Source organism: Hypanus sabinus, chromosome 3, assembly GCF_030144855.1.
Source record: "Hypanus sabinus isolate sHypSab1 chromosome 3, sHypSab1.hap1, whole genome shotgun sequence".
NCBI lineage: Eukaryota > Metazoa > Chordata > Chondrichthyes > Myliobatiformes > Dasyatidae > Hypanus > Hypanus sabinus.
Window position 1 is genome coordinate 191922492 of NC_082708.1, and position 20486 is coordinate 191942977.

At 45.2% G+C, this 20486-nt stretch overlaps 1 protein-coding gene across 3 annotated transcripts in view; it reads left to right on the forward strand.

Annotated features, from left to right (window-relative positions):
* The window catches only part of LOC132392013 (disintegrin and metalloproteinase domain-containing protein 12-like), a 265513-nt gene that overhangs the window by 166296 nt on the left and 78731 nt on the right, over positions 1–20486 (forward strand). For all 3 annotated transcript variants that reach the window (XM_059965910.1, XM_059965912.1, XM_059965911.1), the window contains exons 10-12: positions 9704–9788; positions 12200–12342; positions 16309–16486. In XM_059965910.1, the coding sequence (XP_059821893.1) occupies positions 9704–9788; positions 12200–12342; positions 16309–16486 (406 nt within the window). The remainder of the gene's footprint in view (positions 1–9703; positions 9789–12199; positions 12343–16308; positions 16487–20486) is intronic.

Genomic DNA, 20486 nt, shown 5'->3' on the forward strand with positions numbered 1-20486 from the left:
TGGTGGAAGAAGTTGTCCCAGAGCAGATTCGAGTTCTCAGCTGTGGCGTGATTCTGGGCAAACCTTGGGTGTTCTCACCTAAGACATGATTCTCATTGTGCCTTGGGTTCTCACTTGAAGCATGATTCTAAGAGACACATGGGCAATCTCGCCCAAAAAGTGATTCTGGGTGATTCCTGGGAGTTCTCACCTGAAGTTTGAATACCAGGCGTTCTGTGTGAATCCTGGACAATCTCTCCTGAGGTGTGACTCTGAACAAACCCTGGGTGTTCTCAACCTGAACTCTCAGTGTTGCACTTTTAAATGACCCCCATTTGTTGGAGACAGGAAATACTGCAGAGGCTAGGATCTTGAACATTTCTAGGATGCCTGTTTTAACCATGTCCTGTCTTACAATATTGAAATTGTCATTTCATCAGTTCAAATCCTTAATTTTAAGGCCAAATTTATCCTGCCTCAAAACTACCTTGATTCTTGTGGCATGAAACTTACTACTCCCAAATGTCTTTTCCATTGACACTCCAGCACCTATCCTGCTACATTTCCTAAGATTAGTCCAGTGTTGCTCCCTCTCTAATAGGTCTGACTGTATTAGGTCAAAAGAGAATAGTAAAATAAGATGAGAAAGAAAAGGGCTGTCAGAAGGGTCTCTCTCTTTGAAGAAGGTATTGAGGGAGTGGTTAAGTGGCAAATGACATTTGTGTAGTCTTAGGCAGTGATTATCTCTGACATGGGAACAGCCAACCTCCACTCTTGACACTTCAATTATGTGATCAGGTCCCTCGCTATCAACATCTTACGAGTAACCATTGGCTACAAAGCCGACTGGACGGGCCATATAATTACCATGACTATAAGAACGGGTCATGAAATAAATGTCTGGTAGGACTCAACTCTTGACACCTCAGGGTCTACAAAGTGCAGGTCAGGAGGTTAATGAAACACTGTCTGAATGAGTGTAGTGCCAACAATTCTGAGAAATTTGGTATCATGATTTGCACCACAGATATACTGATGGAGACTGCCCATTCCAAGTTGGGAAGCAGGATTTCCAATATACCAAGTATTTAGATATGCACTCTCACTGATCTTCTGTATTAGTATATAATATAATATAATATAAAATTCTACCCTTTTGTGCTAGCCATTTCAGCCCTGGGAAAAAGCCTCTGACTATCCACACGATCAATGCCTCTCATCATCTTATACACCTCTATAGATGAAAAGATGGCTTTGTTGCAAAGTTTGCAGATGATATGAAGATTTGTGGAGAGGTAGGTAATGTTGAGGAAACAGCTAGGCTGCAGATGGACTTAGACCGATTAGGAGAATGGGCAAAACAGTGGCAAATGAAATATAATGTTGGAAAATGCATGGTCATGTACTTTGGTAGAAGAAATAAATGTGCAGACTATTTTCCAAATAGGGAGAAAATCCAAAAATCTGAGATGCAAAGGGACTTGGGAGCCCTTGTGCAGAACACCATGAAGGTTAACTTGCAGGTTGAGTCGGTGGTGAGGAAGGCAAATGCCATTTTAGCATTCATTTCAAGAGGTCTAGAATACAAGAGCAGGGATGTGATACTGAGGCTTCATAAGGCACTGGTGAGGCCTCACCTTGAGAACTGTTAACAGTTCTGGGCTCTTCACCTATGAAAGGATGCGCTGGCATTGGAAATGGTTCAGAGTAAGTTCACAAGGATGATTCCGGGAATGAAAGCTTTTTCAGATGACGAAGGTTTAATGGCTCTGGGTCTGTACACACTTGAATTCAGAAGGATGAGGAGGGACCTTATTGAAATATTTCAAATGTTTAAAGGCCTAGACATGGTAGATGTGGAAAGGATGTTTCTCATGGTAGGCACAGTCTCAGGATAAAGGGACGTTCATTTAAAACAGAGATGCAGAGAAATTTCTTTAGCCATATGGTGATGAATTTGTGGAATTTATTACCACAGGCAGCTGTGGAGACTAGCCGTGGGTGTAATTAAAGCAGAGCTTGATTGGTTCTTGATTGGACATGGCATCAAAGTGGGACTGAGGAGGGAAAGAAAAAGGACCAGCCATGACTGAATGGCAGAACAGACTGATGGACCAAATGGCCTAATTCTGCTCCTATGTCTCATGGTCTTATCTAAAGTTCCTTACTTTTAGACTCCATATACTTTGCACTAAAGACAGACATCCTATAGGTCCTTCCTAGTTAGCTGCTGTACACACAGAGCAGACCCTAATACACCATGATCTGCAGATCCCTAGATCCTGCACCATTTTGTAATCTTCCTGCACTTAAATACTAATCTGCTCCTTCATTCCTTCTTTCACTGACTAGAGTCCTCGAGACATGCAGCACAGAAACAGGCTGTTCAACACAACTGGTCCGTGCCAGGCAAAGTGCCCTATTTGCCAGTTCTAGTCATGTACCTGTGCAAATATGTAACAAAAGTTGTTACTGTAGCTGCTCCAACCACTTGTTCTGGCAGCTAATTCCACAGAGATACACCCTTTGTGTAAAAACTTTGCTGCTGATTCTCCCTTCCAAGACTATGCCCAATTTTTCCTGGGTCTGTTCCATTTTGAGGGAAGCCTGGTTAAGGATGAAACATCAGACCATAAGATAAAGGAGTAGAATGCTACCAAACTGCATGACCATACACTTCCCAACACTGTATTCCACCCGCCATGTCTTTGCCCTTTTTCCTAATCTGTCTAGGTCCTTCTGTTGTCTCTCTGCTTCCGCAACTCCAACTACAGTGCCTATAAAATTATTCACCCCCCCAGAAGTTTTCATTTTTATTGTTTTACAACATTGAATCACAGTGGATTTAATTTGGCTTTTTTTGATATTGATCAATAGAAAAAGACTGTTTTGTGTCAAAGTGAAAACAGATCTCTACAAGGTGATCTAAATTAATTACAAATTCACCCCCAACATGACACACCAAATCATCCCTGGTGCAGCCAATTGGTTTTAGAAGTCACATGATTAGTTAAATGGAGATCTGTTTTTGGAGACCTGTGTGTAGTCAAGCTGTTTCAATTGATTGTGGTAAAAATACACCTGTATCTGGAAGGTCCAACTGCTGTTGAGTCAGTATCCTGGCAAAAACTACACCATGAAGACAAAAAACACTCCAAGCAACTTCACAAAAAGGTTACTGAAAAGCACAAGCCAGGAGATGGATACTAGAAAATTTACAAGTCATTGAATATTCCTTGGAGTACAGTTACATCAATCATCAAGAAATGGATAGAATATGGCACAACCGTAAATCTGATGAGAGCAGACCGTCCTCAAAAACTGAGTGACCATGTAAGAAAGGGACTAGTCAGGGAGGCCGCCAAGGCACATATGACAACTCTGGAGCAGTTAGAAGCTTCAGTAGCTGAGATGGGAGAGACTGTGCATACAACTGTTGCCCAGGTGCTTCACCAGCCACAGCTTTATGGATGATTGTCAAAGAGAAAGCTACTGTTGAAAATTCACGTGAAATCTCTGAGAGTTTGCCAGAAGAGGTGTGGGAGACTCTGAAGTCAGGTGGAAGATGTTTCTATGGCCTGATTAAACCAAAATTGAGCTTTTTGGCCATCAGACTAAATGCTATTTTGATGTAAGCCAAACACTGCACATCGTCAGGAACAGATCATCCCTACTGTGAAGCACGGTGGTGGCTGCATCATGCTGTGGGGATGCTTCACTGCAGCAGCCCTGGTAGGCTTGTGAAGGTAGAGGGTAAAATGAATGCAGCAAAATACAGGGAAATCCTGGAGGAAAACCTGAAGCAGCCTGCAAGAGAACTGCGACTTGGGAGAAGATTTGTTTTCCAGCAAGACAATGACCTCAAACATAAAGCCAAAGCTACACAGCTTTGACCTCAAAGTTAAAACAACAAAGTTAATGTCCTGCAATCCGGTCTCAATGCAATTGAGAATTTGTGGCTGGACTCGAAAAGAACTGTTCAGTTATGATCCCCATGCAATCTGATAGATCTTGAACAGTTTTATGAAGAAGAATGGGGAAAAAAATTCAAGTGACCAGGTGTGCAAAACTGATGGAGACCTATCCACACAGACTCAAGGCTGTAATTGCTGCCAAAGGTGCATCTGCTAAATACTGACTTGGAGGTGGCAAATACTTGCGCAATCAATTATTGTGTTTTATATTTATAATTAATTTAGATCACTTTGTAGAGATCTGTTTTCTCTTGATCAGTGTCAAAAAGCCAAATTAAATCCATTGTGATTCAATTTTGTAAAACAATAAAACATGAAAATCTCCTGGGAGGGGGTGACTTTTTTATCTTCACATCATCTGCAAACTTTGCAACAAAGCTATCAATTCCATCATCCAAATCATTGATATATAATGTAAAAAGAATTGGGCCCAACACAGACCCCCATCGAACACCACTAGTCACTGGCAGCCAACCAGAAAAGGCTCCCTTTATTCTCACTGTTTGCCTCTTGCCAATCAGCTACTGCTCTATCCATGCTAGAATCTTTCCTGTAATACCATGGGTTCATAGCTTGTTAGGCTGCCTTGTGTGGAACTTTGTCAAAGGCCTTCAGAAAATCCAAGTACACAACATCTGTCTACCCTGCTTGTTATTTCTTCAAAGAATTCCAACAGATTTTTCAGGCAAGATTTTTCCATTGAGGAAACTATGCTGACTGTGATCTATTTTATCATGTGCTTCCAAGTTCCCTGAGACCTCATCCTTAATAATTGTCTCCAATATCTTCCCAACCATTGAGGTCAAACTAACTGGCCTGTAGTTTCCTTTCTTCTCCCTCTCTCCCTTCTTGAAGAATAGAGTGACATTTGCAGTTTTCCAGTCTTCTTGAAGCATTCTAGAATCTACTGATTCTTGAAAGATCTTTTCTACTTCTGGGGCACCAATGCCGCTGACAACTCTAATATCAAATATTCTCGTTTTATCCTGCTATGGCTGAGAACCATAACTGCTTCTTTGATGTGTGCAGTCAGCGATGAAGTTCTAATGCGATTGAACAATCTATCACTGCTTAAATCTGACAGGCACAGACTGGACTGTGGCCAGCACACAGCCCCTTTAAGAAGCCAGTAACAAGAGATGAGTCGATGGTGTGTTTAATAAAAACAAGGTTTATGACTCCCAATACCAACTGACTTGCTGGCAAACATACAGTCTCTAGCAAATAAAATGGCCAATCAAAGATCTCGAGTGTTTTATCAGAGGGACGTTAGGAACTCACTTGTCCTTTGTTTTATGGAATCTTGGGTTAACCCCTTCCATGCCAGACACATCAAATCAAATAGGCGAGTTTACAATGCATCTCAAGTTAGGTCACCTGAGTCTCTCAAAAGCAGAGGTAGAGGTGTATGCCTCATGATCAGCTCCTCATAGTGTACTACTGTGTCAGCGATGTGGCAATATTGGTCAGCAGATCTGGAATACTACATAGATACCAGCCATTTTACCTGCCTGCTGGAGATTTCAGGATCATTATAGTAGCAGTGTACATTCCATCTCAGGCCAATGTCAAACAGGCTCTCGATGAACTGAGCAATGTGATCAGTAGGCATGAGACAGCAGACCCTGATGCCTTCCCCAGCATTTTGGGGGATGTTAACTAGGTCAGCTTGAAAAAGTCACTAAATAATTACCATCAACAAATCACCTGAAGAACCAGAGGAAGCCGCACACTGGAGTCCTGTTACACCGCCATCAATAGTTCTCATCGCTCTATCCCACACCCTCAAGTCTGATCACCTAGCTGTACTTCTCCTTGCGTATTGGCAGAGACTGAAGATTGCAGCATCAATAGTGAGGACCCAGGAGGTATGGACCAGGGAGCCATAGGAACTTTTACAGGACTGCTTTGAATCGGTGGCCTGGACTGTGCTCAGGGAGTCACCTTCGAGCTTGGATGAGTACGCTGCAGTTGTCACCGACTTCATTGAAATCCGTGTGGATGAGTGTGTGCCAACAAAGACTTACTGTTCATTCCCAAACCAAAATCTGTAAATGAACTTGGTACGTCGTCTGCTGAGGGCTGGATCTGTGGCATTATAAGTCTGGGGATCCAGGTCGGTATAAGGAATCCAGGTATGACTTAGGCTAGAGCCAGGGCTATTTCAAGAATGAAGAAATAATTCTGGGAGAGTTTGGAGGCAACATCGGATGTACGTCAACTCTGGCAGGGTTTGCGGGACATTACTTCCTACAAAACGAAACCCAACATCATGAATGGCAGTGATGTTTCACTACCAGACGAGCCCAATGTCTTTTTATGCTTTTTGATTTTTTCTACCTTTTACATTGCAACTCATCCTGTTGACTACAATTTTGCCCTATCAACAGCCTCTCTTCACTACACAGTGCTTCTGTTTGTAAACTAGCTACCTCATCTTCAGCACTATCCACCACCTTTCCTGCGATACTCCCTGCATTGAAATATGCAGTATACTAAAAATAGAGCAGATAACTAATCACACCAAGCTCAACCTTTTGATTCCTAACTTTGTCTGAGGTCTTTCCAACACCTGTCTCCACTAACTAGCTGGGTCCCATCCCCCTGTAACTCTCTGGATGGGCAATAAATGCTGGTTTAGCTGGCAATGCCCACATCCCCTAAATGAATAAAAAATAAATGAAATTTATGAAATTAGTCAGCTCTATCATGCCTCCATAATATCCAAAGCATCTTCAAGGAGTGGTGCATTAGAAAGTCAGCCTCTTTCATTAAGGATCCCCTCCACCCAGGACATGTCCTCTCACATAGTAACCATCAAGAAGAAGGTACAGAAGCCCGAAGGCACAAACTCAGTGATTCAGGAACAGCTTCTGACCGTCTGCCATCTGATTTCTAAATGGACATTGAATTCATGAACACTACCTCACTTTGTTTTTTATTTCTGTTATTTTGAACTACAGTACTTATTTTAACTTAACTATAATAGACGTAAATATACTTAATGTAACTCAGTTTTTTTCTTCTATATTTAATTATCATGTATTACATTATTGCTGCTATAAAGTTAACAAATTTCATGATATATGCTGGTGATATTAAATCTGATTCTGATTTTGATTCCAAAACCTCTACAATTGCTTCAGCCATCCCCTTCAGAACCCTCTGGTCCAGGTGACTTATCTACCTTCAGACCTTTCAGTTTCCCAAGAACCTTCTCCCCAGTTATGGTAACTTCACACAGTTCATGACCCCTGACACCTGTAAATTCCACCATACGGCTAGTGTCTTCTACAGTGAAGACTGATGCAAAATACTTATTCAGTTCATCTGCCAGCTTCTTGTCTCCCATTATTAACTCTTCAGCATTGTTTCCCAGCAGTCTGATATCCACACTTGCCTCTCTTTTACACTTTATGTATCGGAACAAACTTTTAGAATCCCATTTGATGTTATTGGCTAGCTTAGTATTCCATCTTTTCCTTTTTAATTACTTTTTTAGTTGCTTTCTGTTGATTTTTAAAAGCTTCCTAATCCTCTAATTTCCCACTAATTTTTACTCTGTTACATGCCCTCTCTTTGGCTTTTATATTAGCTTTGACTTCTCTTTGAGCCATGGTTGTGGCATCTTGCCTTTAAAATACCTCTTCCTGTTTGTGATGTACATATCCTGTGCCTTCCGAATTGCTTGTAGAATCCCAGCCATTGCACATCTGCCATCATCCCTGCCAGTTTTCTTTTCCAGTCAGTTCTGGCCGACTCCTCTCTCATGGCTCTGAAATTCCCTTTACTCCACTATATTACTGATACAGCAGAATTTAGCTTCTTGTTTTCAAATTTCAGGGTGAATTTGATCATATTATGATCACTCGCCCCTAATTATGCTTTTACCTTAAACTCTTGAATCAATTGGGTGTTCATTGCACAACACCCAATCGAGATTAGCTGATTCCCTGGTGGGCCCAACCACAAGTTGCTCTAAAAAGCCATCTCGTAGGCATTCTGGAATCCAGCACCAGCCTGATCTTCTCAATCTACCTGCACATTGAAATCCCCCATGACTATCGTAACATTCCCCTTTTGGCATGCATTTTTTATCTTCTGTACGAGATGCAGGAAGATTGTTTCCAATGTTGGGGAAGTCCAGAACGAGGGGTCACAGTTTAAGGATAAAGGGGAAGCCTTTTAGGACCAAGATGAGGAAACACTTCTTCACACAGAGAGTGGTGAATCTGTGGAATTCTCTGCCACAGGAAACAGTTGAGGCCAGTTCATTGGCTATATTAGATATGGCCCTTGTGGCTAAAGGGGTCAGGGGGTATGGAGAGAAAGCAGATACAGGGTTCTGAGTTGGATGATCAGCCATGATCGTACTGAATGGCGAAGGGCTGAATGGCCTACTCCAGCACCTATTTTCTATGTACACACCAATCTTACTACTGATTGGGTGTATGTATATGACTCCCATCATGGCCTTCTTAACTTTACAGTTTCTTAGCTCTATAACAATGATTCAACACCTTCTGACCCTATGTCATCTCTTTCTAATGATTTGATTTAATTTTTTACCAACAGAGCAATACTGGCCCTTCTGCCTTCCTGTCTGTCTTTTTTGATACAACGTGTATCCTTGAACATTAGCCTCCCAGCTATAATCTTCTTCCAGCCGTGATTCAGTGATGCCTACAGTGTCATACCTGGCAATCTGCAACTGTGCTACAAGTTCACCTACATTATTCCATGTCCTGGGTGCATTCAAATATAACACCTTCAGTCCTTTTTGAGCTTGTCCACCTTTTACATTGCAACTCATCCTGTTGACTGCAACAGCCTCTCCTCACTACACATTGCCTCTGTTTATAAAGCAGCTGCGTCACCTTCAGCACTATCAGCCACCTTTCCTACAATACTTCTTTCACTGACATATACGCAGCTCAGGATACAAGTCACACCATGCTCAGACTTTTGATTCCTAACTTTGTCTGAGGTCTTACCAACATCACTCTTCACTAACTGTTCTGGTACTCTAGTTCCCATCCCCCTGCAACTCTAGTTTAAACCCCACCATGAAGCATTAACAAACCTCCTCACGATGATATTAGTTTAATACATGGCTAAGGAGTTGTTGTAGGAAGCAGGGCAGAAGATTTTTCAATCATTGGGCCTTCTTCTAGGGGAGATAGGTCCCGCACAGAAGGGATGGTTTGCACCTGAACCAAAGTTGAGGGGGATGGCCACAGGGATACTCTGCACTGGCTCCTAACCCCTGTCCCCTTCGTCAATGTTACCCAGATCCTTATTTCCTGCACCTTGGGTGTAACTACCTCTCTATATGTCCAATCTATCACCCCTCAGCCTCGTGAAGGATCCAGAGTTCATGCAGTTTCAGCTCCAACTTAACGTGGAGTGTTAGAAGCTGCAGCTGGATGTACTTTTCGCAGGTGTAGTTTTCACACATCCCACAAGAGGAGCATTCAACCATCCTGACTGGAATCTCTACTGTCCTCACAGAGCAGATAGAAAGAAGAAAAGGAAAATAAAAGGTCTTTATTCCCTTTTCTACTTGGGCAGTGGACTTGGTTGAAATTCCCTCCTCTCAAAACTGGATTGGTTGCTGGTCAAAACTCATTTTCACAGGTGCCCTGGAGGGGTTCACAGAGTATACCTAAGAACAGGACAAGGATAATCCTCTTAACTCTCTGAGAATTCTGGCAGGTCCATCTGTCTTATTGTTGCTTTTCCTCTTCCAGAGGTGGAATTTTCGAGGGGGGCACGGCTGGACTGGCGTCTTTTGGCTCCATTTGTTCAGCAAGTCATTCTGGAGGAGTAAACCTGGTGAGTTCACATTCCTCCTGTTTTCCCTGTTCCTGGCGTCCCAGCTCTCTCTCCTTGGTCAAATGGTGATCACCACCCATCCCCACTTTCCCTGTTCCTGGCGTCCCAGCTCTCTCTCCTTGGTCCTCTTTCTTTAAGGATTGTGGTTTCCCTTCTGCCGTTATCAATGATGCCCTCACCCACATCTCCTCCATTTCCAGCACTTCAGCCCTCACCCCATTCTCCCGTCACCACAACAGGGACCGAGTTCCCCTTGTCCTCACCAACCACCCCTCCAGCCTCCAGATCTAGCCCATTATCCTCCACAACTTCCACCACCTTCAACAGGACCCACCACTAAGCACATCTTTCCCTCTCTACCCCTCTCTGCTTTTCACAGTCCCTCCGCGACTGTCTGGTCCACATGTCCCTCCCCACGGATCTCCCACCTGACACTTACCTCTGCAAGCATAAGTGCTACACCTGTCCCTACACCAGCTCTCTTACCACCATTCAGGGCCCCAAACAGTCCTTCCAGGTGAGGCATCACTTCACTTGTGAGTCTGTTGGGGTCATCTATTGCATACGGTGCTCCCGGTGCAGCTTCCTCTACATCGGCGAGACCCGATGCAGATTGGGGGACTGCTTCATCGAGCGCCTCCGCTCTGTCCACCACAACAGACAGGATCTCCCGGTTGCCACTCACTTCAACTCTGCTTCACATTCCCATTCGGATATGAACATACATGGCCTCCTCTACTGCCATGATGAGGCCAAACTCAGGATGGAGGAGCAACACCTCATCTACCGTCTGGGTAGTCTCCAGCCCCTTGGTATGAACATTGAACTTCCAACTTCTGGTTATTCCCTCCCTCTCCCTTCCCCCATTCCAGTTTCACTCTGCCTCCTCCTCCAGCTGCCTGTCACCTCTCTCATGATTCCGCCTTCTTCGACTGTCCATAGTGCTTTCCCCTTGCATTCCTTCTTCACCTCTCCTGCCTATCCCCTCCCTGCTTCCCCTCCCGCACCCCTTGATCTTTCCCCTCACTGGTTTTTCACTTGGCACCTACCAGCCTTCTCCTTCCCACCCTCCCCCCATCTTCTTTATATGGCTCCTGCCCCCTCCTTGTTCAGTCCTGACGAAGGGTCTCGGCCCGAAACGTTGACTGATCATTTCCACGGATGCTGCCCGACCTGCTGAGTTCCTCCAGTGTGTTGTATGTGTTGCTTTGACCGCAGCATCTGCAGTGTACTTCATGTTCACTCTCCTTGGTCAACTGGCGACTACCCATCCCCAGTTCCTCAGTTCGTGGGGTGCCAGCGTACTCTCCTTGGAAAATTGGTGAACACCCATCCCCATTTCCTCAGTCCTTGGGGTCCCAGTGTTCTCTCCTTGGTCAACTGATTAACACTATTCCCTCTTTTTCCCATTTCCCGGGATCTTAAAGCATTTCCCTTGGTCAGCTAGTGACCACCCATTCTCTGGTCCCCGTTGTCCCAGTGAGAAGGTGCAAGTTTTTTTTACACAGATTATGGAGGCTGCGTGGGTTGGTGCTGGAAGCTGGGTTGATGGTGCTGTTGAGAAGCTGTCAGGCAGACACATGAATGGCATTGGCTGGGAGATAGGGAGAAGGGATTTTCTTTAATTGTACATTGTAGCCAGCATTGATATTGTGGGCCACATGGCCTGTGCCTGAGCTGTACTGTTCTAATTCTAACTGGAATGAAAGGGATATGGATCATGTGCCAGCGGAGGTGATCAGTTTGATTTAGTGAAGTGTTCAGAATAACCATTGTGGGCTGAAGGGCCTGTTCCTGAACAGTTTTGTTCTATGTTGTTACTGGATACAGGAAATGAGAGGGAGAGGCTAATGAGCTGTAGCTCCTGAGCTAATTACTGACTGTACTGTGACCAGGCTGAAGTGCTGCTCCCCAAACAGACACTGAGCTTCAGAACCACACCAGAGTCGACAGGCACACAGGCAGAGTGGGACGGAGAATTAGTGATCAGCAACTGGAGGTTCAGCTCACTTGGGAAGGCTGATTGGAAGGAATCTGCATGACTTGCAATCTGCAGGGCAGCTGGAGAAATAGAAATGGTTTGCTCTTCACCGAAGTGAACAAACCTCTCAACTGTCAATCTGTTCTATGTGCCACTGACCTGGGTGCAGCCTGTTCTTCCACCAGACCGTGATAGCAGATATGCTGGAGGAAGGGGCATTCTCTCTCAGATGGAGCAACCAAGTATGAAGCAGTTCAGTTAGTTTTCCAGTTTACGCAGTTCATTAATTTAACTGGCTTACACAGTTGATTTAGTTTATTAGTGTACTGTTTATTTAGCACCTTACTACAGTTACAGAGTAACTGCCTTCTGTGACATGAGGGGATGATTTTAGGAACGTATTTGAGATGTGGTTTCTGTCTCCCCCAAGGACATTCACCCAAGCATCCTGGCAGTTTCAGCTACCATTTCTCATGAGCTTGGACACAATTTGGGAATCTCTCATGACTCAAAGGAACTGAATTGCCAGTGTCCAGATGAGAATGATGGCTGCATCATGGAAGACGCTGTGGGGTAAGAAGAATCTGGCATATTAACGTATTTTCGAGGCCAAGGGAATGAGGAATTATTGGCATGGCCCAGTGAGTGGAGCGTGTGCTGACTGGTCACATCACAGCCTGGTATGGAAACACCAAAGTCCAGGAATGGAAAAGCTGCAGAAGGTAGAGGGTATACAGTTCTGTGCCAAAGTCCGGCAGATACACTCAGCTAGGTTGCCTAACACTTTTTCATGGTACCACAGTTATTGTATGTATAACACTATACTGCTGACGTTTAAAAAAAAATTGTGACATATGTGAGTGATGATAAACCTGATTTTGATATGGGTCTGTATTGTGGACTGAGAGTGAGAAGTGGGCAGGGAGAGGAGAATCATGGTTGGGAAAAGGGGAAGGAAGAGGGGAGGGTGTTGTAAACTCCAGAGACACATTCCGTAGTGATCAATAAACCAATTGTTTGGAATCAGATTACCTTGCGTAGTGTCTCAGGTCTGGGTGTGTCTATGCCCATGTCACCCCCCACCCCTGGTACTCCTTCTCTGCCACCTGCCTAACACCCTCTCAGCCCCAATCCCCTGCCTTCTCTCCATATCCCTTTATGTTCTGTCCAATCAAGAATCCAGCAGCCTCTGCCTTAAATATATATAAAGACTTGATGTCCACAGTTGCCTGTGGCAAAGAATTCCACAGATTCAGCATTCCTTGGCTAAAGAAATTGCTCCTCATCTCCATTCCAGAAGGACGCCCCTCTATTCTGAAGCTTGTCCCCTGGTCTTAGACTCTCCCACCATCAGAAACATCCTCTCCTCATCTACTCTATCAAGGCCTCTCACTATTCAATAGGTTTCAATGATGTCACTCTTCATTCTTCTGAATTCTCTTGAATACAGGCCCAGAGTCATCAAATGGTCTTCATATAACAAGCCATTCAATCCTGGAATAATTTTTTGAAGCTCCTTTGAACCCTCTCCAGCTTCAGCACATCCTTTCTAGGATAAGGGGCTCAAAACTACTCACAATACTCATGTGAGGCCTCACCAGTACTTTATAAAGTGTCAGCATTACATTCTTGTTTTTATACTCCAATTTTCTTGAAATGATTGCTAACGTCACATTTGCCTTCCTCACCACAGACTCTACCTGCAAATGAACCTGTAGGGAATCCAGCACAAGGACTCCCAAGGCCCTTTTTGCCTCAGTTTTTTGTATTTTCTCTCCAGTTGGAAAATAGACAACCCTTTCATTTCTTCTAACAAAATGCATGACCATAACTTCTCAACACTGTATTCCATCTGCCATTTCTTTTTCTTTATCCCATTCTCTCTATCTGTCTGAGTCCTTCTGTAGCCTCTCTACTTCCTCAAAACCACCTGCCCCTCCACTTATCTTGATATCATCTTTAAACTTAGCAACAATGCCATTAATGCCATTATCCAAAACATTGATATATAACATAAAAAGAATTGGCCCAACACAGAGTCCAGTGGAACACCACTGGTCACTGGCAGCCAGTCAGAACAGGCTCCTTTTATTACAATTCTTTGCCTCCTGCCAATCAGCCACTGCTTTATCCATGCTAGAATCTTTCCTGTAATACCATGGGCTCATAGCGTGTTCAACTGCTGCATGTATGTCACCTTGTCAAAGGCCTTCTGAAAATCCAAGTACATAACTTCATCTGATTGTCCGTTATCTGCTTGTTATTTCTTCAAAGAATTCCAATAGATTAGTCAGGCAAGATTTTCCCCTGAGGAAACCATGCTGATTACGGCCAGTTTTATCATGTGCCTTCAAGTTCCCTGACACCTCATCCTCAATAATCAGATCCAACAGCTTCCCAACAACTGAGGTCAGACTAACCAGCCTATAGTTTCCTTTCTTCTGCCTCTCTCCCTTCTTGAAGAGTGGAGTGACATTTGCAAGTTTCCAGTCTTCCAGAATCTAGTGATTCTTGAAAGGTCATTACTAATGCCTCCTCGATTTCTTCAGCCACATCTTTCAGAACCCTGGGGAATAAACCATCTGGTCCAGGTGACTTAAATACCTTCAGAGCTTTCAGTTTCCTAAGAGCTTTCACTCAGGTAATGGTAAGTTCACACACTTCATGCCCCCTGACACCTGGAACTTCCACTATTCTGCTTGTATCTTCCACATTAAAGACTGATGCAAAATACTTATTCAGTTCATCCGCCATTTCATTGTCCCCCCATTACTACCTCTCCAGCATCATTTTCCAGTAATCCAATATCCACTCTCACCTCCCTTTTACACTTTATGTATCTGAAGAAACTTTTAGTATCCTCTTTCATATTATAGACTAGCTTACTTTCATATTCCATCTTTACCTTAATTACTTTTTAGCTCCTCCTGTTGGTTTTTAAAAGCTTCCCAATCCTCTAACTTCCCACTCATTTTTGCTCTATTATTCACCCTCTCTTTGGCTTTTATGTTGGCTTTGACTTCTCTTGTTGGCCACGGTTGTATCATCTTTCCTTTAAAATACATCTTCCTCTTTGGGATGTATATGTCTTGTGTCTTCCAAGTTGCTTCCAGAAATCCCAGCCATTGCTGCTCTGCCATCATCCCTGCCAGTGTTCTTTTCCAGTCAATTCCAGCCAACTGCTCTCTCATGCCTCTGGAATTCCCTTTTCTCCACTGTAATACTGATACATCTGACTTCAGCTTCTCCTCAGATTGCAGAGTGAATTCCATCGTATTATGATTACTGGCCCCTGAGGTTCTTTTACCTTAAACTCTCTGATCAATTCTGGTTCATTGCACAACACCCAATTCAGAATAGCTGATCCCCAAGTGGGCTCAATCACCAGCTGCTCTAAAAAGCCATTTTGATTTTCCCAGTCTACCTGCATACTGAAATCCCCCATGACTATTGTAACATTGTCCTTTTGGCATGCATTTTCTATTTCCCATTATAATTTGTGGACCACATCCTTACTACCGACTGGGGATCTTTATGCAACTCCCATCAGGTGCTTTTACCCTTTGCTATTCCTTAGCCCTATCCACAGTGATTATCTATAGTATTTTGTGTTTATTTATTCTTTCTGTAAGTGTCTGCATGGAAGTGAATCTCAGGGTAGTAAATGGTAACATCTACATACTTTGATAATAAATTTACTTTGAGCTCACCTTTACTGAGCTGAAGTGATATCTGCATGGGATTCCTGTTCGCCTTGGTGCTCTGTATTCCTTGCTCATCCCACCATGTGTGTGTGGCTGAGTTAGGTGTGCTTGCTAAAGAGAGAGAGAGAGAGAGTGTGTGTTTGTGTGAGAGTGTGTGTGAGAGTGTGACTGTGTGTGTGAGAGTGTGTGTGTGTAAGTGTGTGTGAGTGTGTGTGTGTGTGTGTGTGTGTGAGTGTGACTGTGAGTGTGAGAGTGTGTGTGAGTGTGTGTGTGTGAGAGTATGTGTGTGTAAGTGTGTGTGAGTGTGTATGAGTGTGAGTGAGAGTATGTGAGTGTGAGTGTGTGTGTGGGAGTGTGTGAGTATGAGTGTGTGTGTGAGAGTGTGTGTATGAGAGTGTGTGTGTGAGTGTGTGTGCGTGTGTGAGTGTGAGAGAGTGTGTGTGAGTGTGTGTGCGTGTGTGAGAGTGAGAGTGTGTGTGTGTGAGAATGTGTGTATGAGAGTGTGTGAGTGTGTGTGTGAGAGTGTGAGTGTGTGTGTGTGTGAGTGTGAGAGAGAGAGAGAGAGAGTGTGTGTGTGTGTGTGTGTGTGTGTGTGTGTGTGTGTGTGTGTGTGTGTGTGTGTGTGTGTGTGTGTGTGGTGAATACAGTGAGGTAGGTGTAAATGGGTCAGCTCAGACTCAGTGGGCCAAAAGGGCTTTCTCCTGACTGTGTGGCTTGATGAATCTATGACTATACTGTGAGAGGGTACAAGGCCATCTGAGGGAGTCCTTGCCACTGGGTGCATTTGTGCCCTTGTGTTCCACCAAGTTGACACTCATGTGTTTCCTGCCTCCAGCTTTGACACCCCCTCACAGTTCAGCAGCTGCAGCCACGATGCCCTGAACAGAATCCTGCTCCACGGCGGAGGTATTTGTCTCTATAACCTGCCCAAACTGGAGCTGCTGGTTGGCGGCCCTGTGTGTGGAAACATGTACGTAGAGGAAGGTGAGGAGTGCGACTGTGGCAAGCCCGAGGTAAGAATGGACTGTGGCGGGGTTGCTATAGAGTTACACAGTAATACAGCACAGAAACAAACCTAGAATGCAAACCTATTCATGTCAACCAAGATATTTCACTGACCTAGTCCCATATCCCCCTCAACCTTTCCTATCCACGCACCTGCTCAACTCTTAATAGTTGTAATGTCATCGACAGCTTTCACGGGAAGCTCATTCCATAGACCATAAAACCATAAGACATAGGAGCTGGGTGAGGCCATTCGGCCCTTCAAATGGCTCAGCTATTCCATCATGGCTGATCTACTTTCCCTCTCAACCCCATTCTCCTGCCTTTACCCCGTGACCTTTGACATCCTTGCTAATTAGGTACTTATCAGCTTCTAATTTAAATATATCTAATGATTTGATCTCCACAGCCATTTACAGCAAGGATCCCACAAATTCACCAAAGAAATTACTCATCTCTGTTCTAAAGGGACATCCTTCTATTCTGAAGAAGTGCGCTCTGGTCCTTTGTCAGGTTGAAATCAGTGCCAGAGGTCATTCATTGGTGACACAGCACGAAGTTTAGAAAGAGCTTTCGGCAAGCAACAATTAGCATAGGGCCAGCAGCCAGAAAGGAGGTGTAGGCAGAGCAGCCATTGTGTGACTGGGCCAGTGTTAGGGTGTCTGGCTTTGACTCGGCAAGCTTGGGTAAGCACAGGCAGAGGTTCTAAGTAATATACAAACAAGAGAAAATCTGCAGATTCTGGAAATCAAAAGCAACACACACAAACTGCTGGAGGAACTCAGCAGACCAGCCAGCATTTATGGAAAAGAGTGCAGTCGACATTTTGGACCGAAACCCTTCAAAAGGACTGGAGGAAAAGAGATGAGGAGTCAGGATGAGAGGGTGGGGGGAGGGATGGGAGAAACACAAGGTGATGGGTGAAACCGGGTGAAGTGAAGGGCTGGGAAGTTGATTGTTGAAAGAGATGCAGGGCTGGAGAAGACAGATAGGAGAGGACAGAAGGGCATGGGAGAAAGTTTCTAATAAGTTCTTGTTTTTCTGTTTGTGCATAGCTAGTGCACTGAGAAGGATTCAGAGGCAGTGATATATTTTTTGTGTGAGATGTGGGAAGGTCTCCAGTCTCTCTGATAGCTACATCTTCACCAAGTACACCGAGCTGCAGCTCCTTAGAGACCCTGTTAAAGGACTGGAACTGCAGCTTGATGATCTTTGGCTCATATGGGAACTCGCTGGGTGCCTGGTGACTGTTAGGAGAGGTAAAGGGAATAGGCAGCCCCTGTGGCTGTTGCCCTCAATAATAAGTATACCACCTTAGGTAGTGCTGGGGGAATCTGTAGTGACCAGATCTCTGGCTCAGCATCTCAGAAGGAAGGAGCGGGTGTGCAGTAGTGGTAGGGGATTCCATAAGTAGAGGAGCACAAAGCGGACTCCGTAGATGTGAACAGGACATCCAGATAGTACGTTATTTCCAAGTGCCAGGATTAAGAATGTCTCAGATCGGATCTGTAGCATTCAAAAGGTGGAGGGTGAACAGCCAGATGTCTTGGTACATATTGGTACCAATAATATAAGTACGAAAAAAAAGGGTGTAAGGAGAGAGAAGGTGAGGCGGTAGGCAGAAAGCTGAAAAGCAGGACCTCCAGGGTAGTGATCTCTGGATTGCTGCCCGTGCCACATGCCAGTGAACATAGGGATAGGATGATCTGGCAGATGAATGTGTGTCTGGGAAGTGGTGCTGATTCTACATTGGGATCTCTTCTGTGAAAGGTATGACCTGTACCGAATGGGCACATTTGCTACAGCTGTTGGGGAGGGTTTAAACAAACTAGCATGTTTGGGTGAGGTACAGGAACAGGACTGGCAGAGCTGAGGATGGGGCAGTTGGTATACAACTAGAGGCAGTGTGTAGTGAGACTGTGAGGAAGGACAGGCAGTGTGTAGTGAAACAGTAATGAAGGACAGACAGAGTGTAGTGAGACTGTGAGAAAGGACAGGCAGTGTGTGACTGTGAGGAAGGACAGGCAGTGTGTAGTCAGACTGTGAAGGACAGGCAGTGCTTAGCGAGACTGTGAAGAAGGATGGGCAGTGTGTAGTAAGACTGTGAGGAAGGACAGGCAGTGTGTAGTGACACTGTTGAGGAAGGACAGGCAGTGTGTAGTCAAACTCTGAGGAGGGACAGGGAGTGTGAGAATGTGGGGAAGGACAGGCAGTGTGTAGTGAGACAGTGAGGGGAGACAGGCAGTGTGTAGTGAGACAGTGAGGGGAGACAGGCAGTGTGTAGTGAGACAGTGAGGGGAGACAGGCAGTGTGTAGTGAGACAGTGAAGAAGGACAGGCAGTGTGTAGTGAGACAGTGAGGAAGGACAGGCAGTGTGTAGTGAGACTGTGAGGGGAGACAGGCAGTGTGTAATGAGACAGTGAGGGGAGACAGGCAGTGTGTAGTGAGACAGTGAAGAAGGACAGAGTGTGTAGTGAGACAGTGAAGAAGGACAGGCAGTGTGTAGTGAGACTGTGAGGGGAGACAGGCAGTGTGTAGTGAGACAGTGAAGAAGGACAGGCAGTGTGTAGTGAGACTGTGAGGCTAGACAGGCAGTGTGTAGTGAGACAGTGAAGAAGGACAGGCAGTGTGTAGTGAGACTGTGAGGGGAGACAGGCAGTGTGTAGTGAGACAGTGAAGAAGGACAGGCAGTGTGTAGTGAGACTGTGAGGAGGGACAGGCAGTGTGTAGTGAAACAGTAGTGAAGGACAGGCAGTGTGTAGTGAGACAGTGAGAAAGGACAGCAGTGTGTAGTGAAACAGTAGTGAAGGACAGGCAGTGTGTAGTGAGACTGTGAGAAAGGACAGGCAGTGTGTAGTGAGACTGTGAGGAGGGACAGACAGTGTGTAGTGAGACTGTGAAGAAGGACAGGCAGTGTGTAGTGACTCTGTGAGAAAGGACAGGCAGTGTGTAGTGAGACTGTGAGGAGGGACAGACAGTGTGTAGTGAGACTGTGAGGAGGGACTGGCAGTGTGTAGTGAGACTGTGAGGAGGGACAGGCAGTGTGTAGTGAGACTGTGAGGAGGGACTGGCAGTGTGTAGTGAGACTGTGAGGAGGGACAGGCAGTGTGTAGTGAGACTGTGAGGGGAGACAGGCAGTGTGTAGTGAGACTGTGAGAAAGGACAGGCAGTGTGTAGTGAGACTGTGAGGAGGGACAGACAGTGTGTAGTGAGACTGTGAAGAAGGACAGGCAGTGTGTAGTGAGACTGTGAGGAGGGACAGGCAGTGTGTAGTGAGACTGTGAGGGGAGACAGGCAGTGTGTAGTGAGACTGTGAGGAGGGACAGGCAGTGTGTAGTGAGACTGTGAGGAGGGACAGGCAGTGTGTAGTGAGACTGTGAAGAAGGACAGGCAGTGTGTAGTGAGACTGTGAGAAAGGACAGGCAGTGTGTGACTGTGAGGAAGGACAGGCAGTGTGTAGTGAGACTGTGAGGAGAGACAGGCAGTGTGTAGTGAGACAGTGAGGAAGGACAGGCAGTGTGTAGTGAGACTGTGAGGGGAGACAGGCAGTGTGTCGTGAGACAGTGAAGAAGGACAGGCAGTGTGTAGTGAGACTGTGAGGAAGGACAGGCAGTGTGTAGTGAGACAGTGAGGGGAGACAGGCAGTGTGTAGTGAGACAGTGAAGAAGGACAGGCAGTGTGTAGTCAGACTGTGAAGAAGGACAGGCAGTGTGTAGTGAGACTGTGAGGGGAGACAGGCAGTGTGTAGTGAGACTGAGAGAAAGGACAGGCAGTGTGTAGTGAGACAGTGAGGGGAGACAGGCAGTGTGTAGTGAGACAGTGAGGGGAGACAGGCAGTGTGTAGTGAAACAGTAGTGAAGGACAGGCAGTGTGTAGTGAGACAGTGAGAAAGGACAGCAGTGTGTAGTGAGACTGTGAGGAGGGACAGGCAGTGTGTAGTGAAACAGTAGTGAAGGACAGGCAGTGTGTAGTGAGACAGTGAGAAAGGACAGCAGTGTGTAGTGAAAC